Here is a 14,315-nt window from a genome sequence, read left to right as displayed (position 1 = left end):
GTTATCTGGGAAATCATTGGCACTGTGTTCCCTGAGGAACTCCACAGGATGTGCTACAAGTGTGTGGACGGTAGAGGTTGTTGTTGAAGATCCAATCCCCTCCCTGAACTCTCTCGGAACAATTAATATTCTGTGCAATAATTAAAACACATTCATTTGTGGGGTTTTGACAGGAGGAGCAATTATTCATGGTCACGGGTTAGAATACAAGCTGCATTCAGGGACTGTGTTGTAACTGGGAATTCATATCTGCTATGTGAGCTGAACGCTTTAATTCTGGATTCATTTGACCATGACCTCTAATGTTTGTGGCTGAAGGTAAACTCAGAACAGAACTGAGTCTTACAATGTGTCATCCCACCATGTGCAAAGGTAGGGCTGATGAGAGCTGATTCGAAAGGCCAATTACTCATGAGAGTAAGGTGTGTGGGGTGGGGGGGGTAAAGGGTTGGACACAGTTCGACAATGCCACAAGCGTTTAGCTTGAGGGGTGCCGACGCCTGAATGGTGACTCGGTGATGAAGTCTAGCGTTTCTTATTCTGAGAGCATACCTCTTATCTATTAAAAAAGTGAGGAGGGAGGCGCTTCCCTCGAAGAAGTTTTCAGTTTCTAATTCATGAACCACAGGAAAAGAACAGTGAGATTGACCACCAGCCGCAGGCATCCACTGAAGCAGTCAGGTTTTATTTAAGACTGTGAAGATGAAGATGAGCTGGACAATACTGCGGTGGTGGAGCAGAGAAGGGGCTCATCTCCCCAACCACAGCTTGTGAGGAGACAGGTGAATGTCCCCTGGCCCAAAGGAAGGTCGTTCAACCAACCAGGAAAAAACAGAGATGAGTTTTTATAGCAACAACAACAGATTGAGATTATTTTGCTCTGTCGATCAGAGTGTTGTTTTTAAGGGTTTCTGTTTCTACTGTTATTCCGATTTTGCTGGACTTTCTTGTCCATATGTTCGCAAGTCTTCCTTATGGAACTTGGCTGTATATTTTCTGGATATCAAGAGACTGAGATAATGAGAGTCTGTGGAAGAATTACACTTCACTGGGCCAGTAACAACAGTGTTGGGGCAAATATTTATTGATATTATTATATATATTATTTGAGTAATAATAATAGATATTAAGGAGTAAATAATAGTTATACCACTGTTTTTATACATGCGCTATAATAGAGAAGCAACACTGAAGCAACTGAAGCTCATAATAATATAATTATAATATCAGTAATTAGATTAAGTTTTATCTAAATTGCAATTCTCTAACGTGGGCGGCTGTGGCTGAGGGGTAGAGTGGTCGTCTTCCAACCTGTAGGTCGGCAGTTCGATCCCCAGTCTTCCCCATCTGCATGCTGAAGTGTCCTTGGGCAAGATGCTGAACCCTGAATTGCCCCTCATAGAACAACAAAAGTGCTGCTAATAGATGCACTGTATGAATGTGTGTGTGAATGTAAAACTGTACTGTAGAGGTCATCAAGACTAGAAAAGCGCTATATAAATACTAAACCATTTACAATAATATCTTGCTGTCAGTGTGTGATAGTCCACAACATTATGAAGCCTACCAGTCACTGAACATATATTGTAATTATGTATTTTTAATTTTTAATTATGTATTTTTATTATATTAAGTCACTTTATAGGAAACAATTTTACATGCAGTAATAAAACAAATGTGACATACAACCAACTTAGTTTGTGTAACTTTAAGTTATTTAAATATATAGAAATATTCCTACATTATAATCTACAAAAGTATTTTGGTATGAAAACCTGCATTTGTAGTGTAACCAAGCACATACAGATAGACAGAAGTTTGTGTTACTCTATGTACGTGTTCCTAAATGTGTGTATGACCCCATCCCACAGAGCACATCCCACTCTGCCCCCAATTACACACCCTGCCCTCTGACACCCTGCACTAACAGACTGACCAGTATCCTGCAGCCGAATCCACACAGGTATAGTCCCTCGAGCTCAACCCTCCCGGCAGACATCGTATTTAGTTCACCATCCACCTAATCAATCTACATCTGGGTGACTGGCAGTCTGTGGGATTGTTATTAGATTGGCCTCATTTTTCCACATTACATCTACAAAAGGGTGATTTGTCTGTTTTGTATTTTTCTTGTTTGCCAACTCCAAGTTTTAGCTCATGGTCAGTTTCCTAGATAAAGGAAACCACACATTATATAGTATGTGTGTGTATACGCATCACAGATCGTTTCTCTGGACAAGCATGAACTTAGGTTAAAAAATACCTCTGGTGTGTAGTCCTTCAGCATGGGTGTCCATATAATGCATCCTGCTGAGTTCCCCATTTATGTTTTTGAAAGGGTATATTCTGGATCATTGTTATACTTTTACCGCCTCGGCAAGTAGCCCCCTCGGTTACCATAGCAACGCAGGTAAGTGGAAAGGAGTGCTTAGTTTGCCACGCAGCATGAAGCCCGTTTTTTAAAACTGTTGACCTATAAAAATGTACACCCACCAACACGAGGAGGCTACCACAGCCATATAGGCTCTGGACTCTCTCTGTATGTGTGTGTGTTTGATGACAGCAAACGCAGAGGAAAAATCAATACACCATTGTACAGTTTTTTTATATACTGGGCCAATTTTGTCTTTATCCAAGATTTTTTGTGTTCTTGTCTTGTTCCTGGTGTGCACTGTGCAGAGTCTCCTAAATGACAGCACACAACCGTTTCTTCTCTTTCTGTCCCTCCCTGTTTTGTGCAATGAACTTTCCTACACTGTATATTCTCTTCCTTTTTCAATCGCACCAATTCCTTCAACCCAACTTTCTCTCTTCTCCTGTCTTCTCTCTTTTGTATATCCTTCATACGTTGCATTTCATCCGTTTCCTTTTGGTGAATTACATTCCCTGTCTTCCCCTCCCTCATCCCTAGTGTGCGGAGTTTGTCTGTCACCCTTCACGTACCTCTCTTTTACTTTTCATCTCCCCTTTTACCTCCCTTTCTACCTCCCCCCTCCCTTGTTTCTCCCCCTGGGCTTTGCTCTGTCTGATCTATCAGAGGCTCCAGACAGATGTCTATTCCCTGCAGGCAGCCATCAGAGACACTGACCGTATGGGAGGAATAGTGATTGCATTCTGTTGGTTTTGTCCTTTTCATTTTTGTCTCTTCTCGTATTGTCAGGCCTTTCCGTTCTTTTCATTTCACTTGTTCACTCTTGCTGGCTGTCAAGCGCCAGATCACTCTGCTTGTGGTGGCGAGGCGAAGGACGGTTTAGGGGAACTAGGTGTTATTGTGAAAAAGCCAGGGACAGGAGGTGCATCAGGAGATCATTAGGGAATAATGTGACAGTTACATATCTCTGCTGTATTGTTTGTCTCACAGCAGCTTGTATCAGCAGTTTTTTTTGTATTTTTAAAATCAAAACATATGTCTCTAAAGGGAAACGAGGCCACCAGGTATTTTTGTCGCAGGTATTTTAAGATCTTCTTAGGTATTGAATGATTAAGATTAAAAAAATGATTGTTGGGATTTTGGGAAATCTTCAAAGCTTCAGTTTGATATTTGCCATGGTTCATTTCTGCAGAGCAGAAAATGAGCAGTGGTGCTATGAGATTTCTGAGGTATATTTATAAAGCTGCACCAATCAATATTTTTAGATTAACTAGGAATCAAGTGACTCTTTTTATGTGAAAGGCAACACTCAAAATAATGAGAATTACCTGAACCCAATCTGTAGTTCCCTTCAGCTTTTGCATCTTTTGGTCCAATCCTTTGGTTTAGGTGGCTCGACGACTATTATAGCTTCCTTTGAATTCAACAAAGCTCCTTTGATTCTGACATGATTCCTGACAGTGTTGATGCTTTTACTTTCTTATTATATCAGTGCAGCTCAGGACAACATGAGATATAAAAACCAAAGCCTCTGATTTCGTTTATTCAAAAAAGATGATTCACAGACGATTCAATACTTCCCATGATTATTAATAAACATTTAAGTCAGAAGGCACTCATCACACATTTACTGCTTCTCTCCTCTCTTCTTTAACGGCCGAAACAGTCTGACAACCCATTCACTTTATATTATCTACATAAAATATTAATAATAGTTTATTCATGATCAGAGAAAGAACAAACACAATAACCATGATAAAAGTAATCAGCTTATTTACAGTTTTTATTTAACTTCTTTCTTTTTGTTTTGTTATGATCTTCATTTATGTTTCACTTTGGATCCCGCCGGCCCCATCTGCAGATATCAGTGTTTCTTATCATATCATATTCAAAACTTTATTCATGGACAGAGAATGTTGGTAATATTCAATAGCTCCACCTCTTCCACATGAACACGCTCGTACCTGGATAAGAAACCCAGGGTTAACCGCTACCAGCGTCGTAGTGCAGGTTATCCAGGACGGCCGACATTAGGTTAAGTGAACCTGGACAACAAAAACATACCCTGGGTATTTTATAGTACAAGCCCCAGGAGTTGGTGGAGACCAAAACAGAGAACTCAGAGCTGAGAGTGAATAAGTTATATTGCCAGGTGGGAAGAAACAAATCTACAAATGAATGCTCATGTTACCTAATATCAACAGGTTGAGCAAATTGACAAATGTAAAAACAACTTTTAATATATAATGATAGTGGTATGTCAATGTTGTGTTTATAGTTTATTCTGCAGTCGCCAAGTTAAAGCTATATTTATTCATGATGTAATTCATGCTGGAGTCTTTTTACAAAGAATTTTGTCTGAATCAAATTAATGGTATGTCATTCATATTATAATTGTTTTTTATTAGATTTGAATATGTGCAGTTTTTACATTCACTAGAGCAATGTGTGCATAATAACGCGCGTACACATATCAGCTGTCAAGCAACAACAGACTGCACCAGCAAGAGCAGCGAAGAATAAGACTGCAAGCTAGCTAAGAATCTTGTTAGTTTGAAAACGTTTTGTGTGGAGTACAATGCTTTTTAAATGCCAGATAGGCCTCAGTGATCAATAAAACGCATTTTGAGTAAAAAAAACTGTGTTTTCAAATAAAGGGAACTGGCAATGACTGACAGCCCTTTCCGGTGACTGGTAAGTTAAAAGCTCTTACATTGTGTTCAATAACTTTCCAAAGTATATCTGATGGCAAGAACTTGAATGTAATAAAACAAATATTAACCAATAAATATAAATAATACTGTAACTTCCCGTTCCAGTGGATAATTTAGCTTAGTGGCTTCAAAAGTTACATTTTGATTTCAAAGGTTATATATAATTTGGACTTGCACATTCACTTGTTCAAATTAATATTGAAATTCCAAGGTGGTTTTCTACAGTTCTACCTCACATTGCTGGATAGACCAGGCTGTTATCTGTACAGTGGTTGAGAATCCCCCTTGTCAGTGTCTTTAAGCTCCTTTGTCCCCCATTAATCACAGAATGATTCATTACGACAATCCTTCAGACAGGGGTCTTATTGTATGTAATCTTTTACTTATGTCCCTTTCCTAATTTTTTCCTCAAGGTGAATTCCATTAATGGATACAGTGAAGATATGATTAATCACGTAGGTCCTTTGGCAGGTTTGTGATGAGTGTGAGTAATTGCCTTGTCTTTGAGAGTCCATTTAATCAAAAAAGGAGGACATAAATCTATTAATCTCTTTTACATAGCCAAAATATGTGTGTGTACGTCTGGTTTTTGAGCCCTTAGTGCGACTTCTTTTTAACCCGACAAGCTATCCGAAGTTATATCTATAACTTATCTTATTTTGACACAGACTTAATGGCTACATTTGTATTTGCGTATATTTTCAAAGACTGGCATCACTTTCACTTTATATTCAAATTATGCCCAAATACTTTGTTGTTCTCTCGCTCTCTACTCCCTTTGTTTTTCTCTTCACCCCTCGCTCACCCAGCTCTGTGGCATTCAGGCTGAAAGCAAACTACAGCCGGCTGATTGTTTGGTCTGTCTGAGCATGATAAGCTTTCTAAAACATGTCAATAGTGCTACTGGCAGGGGACAGATGCAAGGGCCATAAACTGGCCCCTAGTTGACCGGACTCATCCCAAAGTCCAGTTGAAGTCAGTGGCAGTGACTCATATAAAAACTAAAACCCAGAAAATATTGCCATTGACAGACTGGTGTTTTAATTACACATGGATTTGTTCATAGGCAAAGCTTTTGCTCTTGGTCGAGCTAAACCTCCATGAGCAACGCCAAAGGTGCTTTTCGGAGTGCAAATTAGCAAACTAGCAAAATTGCAGAGCAAATGGAATTTGTTTTGAAAGTATAACGAGAATGGAAACTGAAAATAACAGAATGTCTTTGGGTTTTGGATTATTGGTTGGGGGGAACACATTGATGATACATTCCCATTTTCCCAAACAATTAAGAACATAAACTGAAAATTAATCAATATGAAAATAACAATTAGTTGCAGCCTAAAGGGATAGTTCACCCAAAAATGAAAATTGACTCATTATCTACTTACCACTATGCCAATCTGATATCTTCCTCTGAAGCCGTGTTTGCACGTGGATCACAGAGGACATTTAGGACAAAATCATGGTGTAAATGACACCACAGGAGAAGTATGGAGGCAATATATGTATTTTTTTTTTTACGTTTTGAAAAAGTGGTCACCATTAACTTCAATTGTATTGGATTTGGCTGCAACACTGTTTACCCCTGAAACTCCTAATGTGTTTTGTGGACTCAAACACTTCTCCCACCCCTCCATCTGCATAGTGGTGATTAGATAATGAGTGAAGTTTCATTTTTGGTAAACTATCCCTTTAAAGAGAGCACAATGTAGCCAAACTCAAGGATGTTAAAAGTTTGTCTAAGATACTTTGGGAGCTATTCCTAGCTTGTTTAGTTACCCTGACTGATTCAGCTTTAGCTCTCTTCAGAAGTGTCACAGGTGACCACCTGGAGGCGCACATTTCACCTCCATCTGTGACACATCAGAGGAAGAGGAAAAGAAACAGAAAGAAACAGCTACAAAATGTAATGTTGCAAAATATCGTCCATCTGTCCTCCTGTTCCATTGGACATTGAATCTATAAATTTAAATTTAAGATGCACATTAGTTTGTCATTGAAGTCATATATTCGTGAAACACGAGGACATTTAAATGTCAAAGTCAAACTTTATTGTCAATTCTGCCATACGTACAGATCATAGACAGGATTGAAATACTGTTTATCTCTGATCCTTGGTGTAAAGATATAAGTAGACAGAACATATAAGTGCGCAACATATTAAGTACTCAAAACATAATACACAGTACAACATAATATGCAGGTACACGGTGGATAGGATAAGAGTAATACATCCCAAAAAATGTTTTCCTACATTCAGGGAGATATTGTTATCCTTGCACCATGTGGCCAGCTGGTTCCCTTCACTCCTGTATTTGGATTTGTCGTTCTTGCTGATGAGGCCCACCACAGTCGTGTCATCAGCAAATTTGACGAAGTGGTTGGTGCTGTAGGTTGGTGCACAGGTGTGGGTCCTCAGGGTCAACAGCAGTGGACTGAGCACGCACCCCTGGGGTCCCCTGTGTTCAGTGTGATGGTGCCCAATGTCTTATTGGTGACTGGTGAGCAGTGGTGTTGTTCAGTGCGTCAAAACTTGCAAAGAAGCTGTTCAGTTGATTCAGCAGAGAGATGCTGTTGTCACAGGCTTGTGGTGGAGGACTGTAGTCCATGAGGGTCTGAATCCCCTGCCACAGGCTTTGTGTCAGCCATGGCTTGTAGTTAGCCCGCAAAGTGATGGTTTTGGTGACAGTGACATCCTTGATGCATTTGCAGATGTAGGTTGTCACGGACTCTGTACTCTTGTAGATCAGTGTGTTGATTGTGTGTGGCTGCTTGCTTGAAGATGTCCCAGTCTGTGGTGTTAAAGCAGTCCTGAAGTGCAGAAGTGGCACCTTCCGGCCACACCTGCATCTCTTCTGTACTGGTTTGTTCACTGTCCCCCTGTGGCCTGTATGCTGGCTTCAGCACAACGGTGATGTGATCCTAGAGGCCCAGGTGGGGGAGGGAGGCAGCTCTGTATGCTGTTTTGTTGTAGGTGAAAACCAAGTCCATTGTGTTATTTCCTCTGGTTGGAAAATCAACATGTTGGTGGAGTTTGGGTAAAACGTTTTTTGGGTTGGCATGGTTTAAATCCCCCGCAAGAATGAGGAATCCATCAGGGTGGGGTGTCTGTTTCTCACTGACCGGTTTACGATTGCAAACAATGCACCTTGTTCTTCCTTTTGCTATGTGACAGAAGTGTTTCTATTTTTCGTTGTTCATCGTGATGCTGACCTCTTTCGCAACTACATACTGGCACGAGCTTCAGTCCCTTTTGCATAACATAATAAAAACTAAATACTACTTTGGCAACAAGAGCTCAGTTTGCAGTGAGGCAACAGCCTAATCTGGCCCCTCACACTCTGATCAAACAATATAATAGATGAGGCTATTTAAACTGGGTGAGTCTGCATTAGTGAGATGGCGCATATACTGTTGATTCCCACATCATCCATCAATAAATACGGAACAAGAGACAGAGGAGGACTCATTCATTCTGCCCAGCTGAAGAAATAATTTATGCGAATAGTTCCTTTAATGAATATGATTCAAAACCTCAAAACGCTGGAATTACCAGCTCACAGTTGTGCCCTCGCCAAGCATCTAAAATGCAGTTTACATCCATATCTGTCCAGACTCACAAAATATATGAAGTGAAGACTTTAAATGAATTTAATATTTAATATAGTATTTAATTTAACATTTAATCCAGTATTCTATTTTAATGAATAAATTATAGAGTTAAGTCCAAAAAATTGTTTTGTGAGGTTACAGTGACCTTGACCTTTGACCTTCAATGACAACAATCTAGGCAGCCCATCTTTGAATCTAAATGTACATTTGTGCCAAGTGTAATGAAATTCCCAGCAGGTGTTCCTAACATATGATGTTCACGAGAATGGGACGGGCAGACGGACAGACAACATGAAAGTATAATCTCAGACCACAGCTGTTTCTGGTAAAGGGGCATAAAAACTGCAGTAGTTTCTCACCCATACAATAGACAGGATGTTAGGATGCACACTTACGAGAGGGTCCTCTCCTGTCGTCCTCCGGTGGAGCCGATGATTTCTCCAAGGGTACAGAAGGTCTGACCCAGAAAGTCCTGCAGGGGGGAAAGGAGATTTAATTGTATGACAGGGGCCAAGAGAGAGTCCTGGTTTCACAACAGGCTGTGACTATTGGTAAATACCCATAAATACAACTTTCAGATTTAGAACGAATGCCGCGCTTGACGCAGGCATGGAGCCATTCTTAATTTTACACATCTCAAAGACACCGCAGTGTGCTCTGTGCTGACAGATTCCAATTTAACTTTTTCCTCAAGACTTTATAAATAAGCTAAGGGGAAGCAGCCCATTAAGATATATGAACACTGAGGACATAAGTATGCACATTCTGGGCCTCCTGCGCCTCAATAAACAAGGTTATCGTTAAACAGATTGAGCTCAATAGCATCTTCAAATATGAAATCAATTGGGGTGGTAATATTAGAGTTACTAAATTTCCATTAAAGTTTATTGTCATTGTAGTATCATTTTGAATTAAACACTAAATTTATGGTTTAATTTCACCTTTTATATACACATGCTTTCACCCAAATAGATCAAGCCCAGGAGTCATTAAGTCAGCCGCTTGTTGGTCGACTAATTATTCTAAAAACTACCACATTGTGCATGAGGTGCCCTTATAGTAGAGAAGAAATTGTTTGTTTCCTTCAATCAGCGTTTTCATTAAATAAAAGATTCTGTGCTTTACAACCAGCCCACACACTACAGAGGAGAAAACATATGCCAACATAAAAAAGCAGGGAGACGATACTACAACATAAAACTCCTGCCAAGGGGCAGAACACTGCACCCTGATGTTTATCGTGAGTGGGCACGAGCAGGTGTAGGTGTGAGTCCTGCAAAGTGAGCACCTGTGTAGCTACCATGGACGTCCTGACATAGTCCTGACATGCACAATCTGCTGTAGGGGTCCGTCTCAAACAACAACAGCTGCTTTTTTGCTTTGAAATCGAGTTCTTAAAGTTGCTTTACCTGAGCGAATGACAAAATGTAGAAAGACAAAATGAGGAACAACACTATGGTGGGAGCTTCAAGGAGGGAGCTGTTGGCTTTTGTCCTTGATGGAATAAGATGAAACAATGAGAGAAAAATACAATAAAATTATAGTGAATAAAATGCCAAAAAAAGTATCTTCTGGGGACTAACGACTAAAAAGTGATATGATGTGAAGTGTAATGGCCGGACTCATGAGGAAAACATAATCTGTATGTAAAGCACTCACCTTCTGCTCTCCCATGTGGTATATTTGTTAGGGAAGACAAAAAAAACTCTGTCACAAGATGGATTTACAGAGTGCGAAATACTCAGTGAGATTTCTATTCATGCTGAAGCATCATCATCATCATCATCAGCTGCTGCACTCATTCACAGTAAATTAGCTTCAACAGCATGAGTAATGCCGAGTATGAACGCGACAGATTTGAGGCCTGATGGAAGTTATCAGCTCTGAGTCAAAGCTGTCATTTGAGTTTGACATACTGTACTTACGTATTTGGAAATGTTGCAGCTTCTCGAATCCACATTGTACCTGCGAGAAAAACAGAGGTGATAAGATTGGAAGAACTTGCAGGGCTGCATTTGAAGTGATTTGGAACAACAACATGCACAGATCCACTGGCTTTAGTCTTGTTAAACATCTTAACTTCCAAAAGCACTATTCGCCTATTGTTCTTCTTATACTATTAATCACAAGTAGCCAACACAGAAGAAATGTACATAATGCCAGTATCTCTTACTTTCCCAGGAGTTCAATATACATTTTGTCTCTATAGCCTATGTTCAAGTTAGCTCGACTCAGGGGAAGGAAGTAGACAATGTAGCCTCTTTTCCACTGGGGAAGAAACACCTGCTCACATCTGTCTTTTGTCTGCAATGTGAATGGATACAATCAGCATTCTGTCCCTGGTCAAATGAGTCTGCAGTAGACACGGGTTGAAATCGGCTCTGACTGTCAGTGATGGAAACATGACAACCAGGTGAACACGCTTATTTGGCAAGACAGCGAGGTGAGAGAGCGGCTCAGTTGTCGGTTATGTTTGTGATGACGAACATGACGCACCAGGGGAAAAACTGAAAGGCAAACTCCACTACTGGCACTGGGAAAAGAGGGGTTACTGTTACCTGCTAATTTTGGTGAAAAAGAGGTAGTTCTTTACATATTGTTTACTTTAATGTACTTGTCAGTTTTCTGACTCTAAGGCTCTAGGCTCCGTAGCTAGGTCCTCTTATATAGCTCTTAATGCTAATCACCTCTGGCTCCTTACCTCACACATAGAAGTTAGATTTCTTCGTGCTTTCACCCCCGTGTCAGCAACAAAGCAAATTGGAAATGTCAGACTATCCCTTGAACTACTTTTGCAGGAAGTGCAACTGATTACAATGCTTTAACAATAGTATACCTTCTACAATTATATTTTATTTTTCGAGAAACAAACAAAAGTGTCAAAAAGGTATGTGAACCAAGTGGGTATAAGGACGCTAATGTAAATCAGTGGGGGTTACAAGTTGTTTTAGAAAGAAGCCTTTTTTTAAATGTCCTTCCCTGATTAGACATCTGATTAGACCGGGTTCTAATGGGGGGAACATGAGCGTTTCACCAAACTGAAGACTTGCAGAGAGAAATTATTCAAATGTAATCAAAGTCCTCACTAACTTAGTTTTTGTTGCTTTCAATCCACATGAGTATAGCAGGATTTTAGAATTAAATGAGTTCATATATAATCAGAAAATATGAATAAAAATGCTTTCAGGCTACTTACACATCAAACCTTAGGTTTTGTTTCTCTTCAAAGAAGAAATCCAGGACAAACTTCCTCACGAAATCTGGATTGCGAGTGTTGTCTATTACCTCTGTCCTGCCAAACTAAAAAAAAAAATAGAAACAAAATGGTAATTGGTGGTAAAAGCAGCATTGATTAAAAAGTCAATATGTGATCAAAAAGTCAATTTATGTTACATTAAGTAAATAGACCAGAGATTGAGTGAATACATTTCATTAGATTCAGCAACAATCCATATTACCCTATGGATTACAACCCACAAAAAAGAAAGGGCCTTTGCCAAAACATCACCAAACTGCATGACACTGAGCTTCATTGCCCTGTGTGCTAAAAGGCCTGTCCCCACAGAAATCAGACTCCAACATTAGAGGAACATTGGAGCCAGCACTCCACCGAGCGAGCCCATGAGGTCCCGGCCCCAGCCTCCCTCCGGGGTCCGGCCGTCTCTCCATCTTCCTGACAATCACACCAGTAATCCCCCTGGTGGACTGCCAGCCTCGCCTCCGCGGCCTGGCCTGACAGCACGGTGTAATGAGCTATTGATCTTGGCACTGCCTCACCACAGCCTCAATACCTTGACTCATGTCTTTAGTGCCCAGCGCACATAATCCACACTATCAGCTGTGTCCCCAGCCTATCCATTACCAAGGCATTGCAGAACCTACCTGCCATATCGACCAGTCGGGAAAATCCCATGATATTTCCTTGTAGTGTTTCTATTTTCGGCCCTGGAGGCCTTTGGTTTACAATCTCACTCAGGTGTGATTGTTTAATAGGTGCTAGGGCATCGTGGGTGAAGATTAGGGAATTGCTTTGTTACCGGGGAAGATGTTTTTTGTTGGCTTAGAATAAGTATAGCATCAGAAGAGTGAGTTACAACATGTGTCTACAAAGGTGCCATGTATTTCTTTTAGCCATCTCTCAACCCACCCATTGGATTTACTCTTATTCAGTAATCCTTTGAGAAGAACCATTTATTCAGGATCAGTAATGCACTGGTTGACGGAGGAACCTGCTCAAGGCCAAAATAACAGTTGAATAACAACAACAGTGGTAAACAAGAGAGGGATTTGTGTTTAAAGTTGTTTCCCTGTGTGCTGTGTGTTAGTTTGCAGGAGATTGGCCTGCATTTTCTTTATTTAAATGAAATGTAATTGATACAGAAAACAGTCGCATTAGTGAATAAAGGAAATCTGCAGGTGTCAAGCTGGCGACTGGGAGTGTCATGAAGCTTATTTGATGGGTATTACTATAATGAGCATTATTAGTAGTCTGATAGCATTTTGGTTGTGTCAGTGTCACGTTAAAGCAGTGAGAAGAGGAAAAAAAAACAATTACAGAAATATCTCTTTGATAAGGACAATTATTTTTACATTGGTGAGAAAATTGAGTTTATGTTGCTCTTGCTTTCAGACATGCACTGAACTCTGGATAATGTTCAAGTGAGAGGCTCCGGTCTTTCAGCGGAGAGACTCCCTGAGTAAAAACTCCAGATAATGCACGAATGAGCTCATGTGAGAAAACAACAGGAGATTGACTGCGATGACAGTTCTAATGTGCAAGACACACAAAAATACAACAAACTATAATAATTCAAATATATGAAGATGAAAAAGCGATGTCATACATATATAGAAGACAAGGATGAAGATGTCAAGATGTTGGTGGTGAGGACCTATGCAGGTGTCGACAAACAAAAACAGCTGTAAACAAAAACATGTGATCTCCACAGCGGAATTTATACGTTACATCCTGCCTCTGTCTGATGCACCACCCCTCTACGGAGCCCCTAAGGAGACAGAAACGTCCCCTTATGTTGTTCACGTGTGAAAGGCAAACTCCAGACCCAATTCTGTGGATACCCTCCAGAGGTCATGTCTGAAAACGGCTTTAGTAAGGAGCTGATACATGGACTATTCGTAGGAATGACCTTGAAGAGTACACTAACCGCTATCTAGCTGGGTTGCTAACGCAACTCTTCAGCTCCCCAACTTTCTTTCCTCTTTACTCTGCTGTTTTTCATCCCTCTGGCTCTTTGTGGAATGCTTTCACTCAGCAAAGATTTTTATTGGCGAGGGAAAACTCCACAGATTTGTATCAGCTCATCTTGACCCTTGCACAGATTTGCTTCACCTACCTTAGTGAACACACAGCCGTTTCCATTGAAATAAACTGATTTCACCACAACATTTCAGTTTTAAATGCTGTTGAAACTATGAGTTTATACTGATTGAAGAGCAAGTAACCACACAGGCAAAGCAGTCACATCTGTAACCTTCTGTTGGCCAACATATGATTGGTGGGGGCCTGTAAACTGGTGGATCGTATCCATTGGCTGGGAAAATGTTTAGCACTTGTGATCAGAAAGCAATTTAGTGCACAGCCTGATGCAAGTTGAACACAA

At 40.4% G+C, this 14,315-nt stretch overlaps 1 protein-coding gene across 1 annotated transcript in view; it reads right to left on the bottom strand.

Annotated features, from left to right (window-relative positions):
- LOC117764817 (copine-9-like) overlaps positions 1–14,315 on the bottom strand; it is a 78,335-nt gene that overhangs the window by 38,464 nt on the left and 25,556 nt on the right. Inside the window, exons 4-7 of the mRNA XM_034590895.1 lie at positions 11,891–11,994; positions 10,620–10,659; positions 10,354–10,356; positions 9,090–9,166 (exon numbers count right to left, since the gene is read on the bottom strand). Of these exons, the coding sequence (XP_034446786.1) occupies positions 9,090–9,166; positions 10,354–10,356; positions 10,620–10,659; positions 11,891–11,994 (224 nt within the window). The remainder of the gene's footprint in view (positions 1–9,089; positions 9,167–10,353; positions 10,357–10,619; positions 10,660–11,890; positions 11,995–14,315) is intronic.

The sequence above is a fragment of the Hippoglossus hippoglossus genome, chromosome 7 (genome assembly GCF_009819705.1).
Source record: "Hippoglossus hippoglossus isolate fHipHip1 chromosome 7, fHipHip1.pri, whole genome shotgun sequence".
NCBI lineage: Eukaryota > Metazoa > Chordata > Actinopteri > Pleuronectiformes > Pleuronectidae > Hippoglossus > Hippoglossus hippoglossus.
Note: the sequence above shows the minus strand (reverse complement) of the source record. Positions and strands in the feature narration are given on the sequence as shown.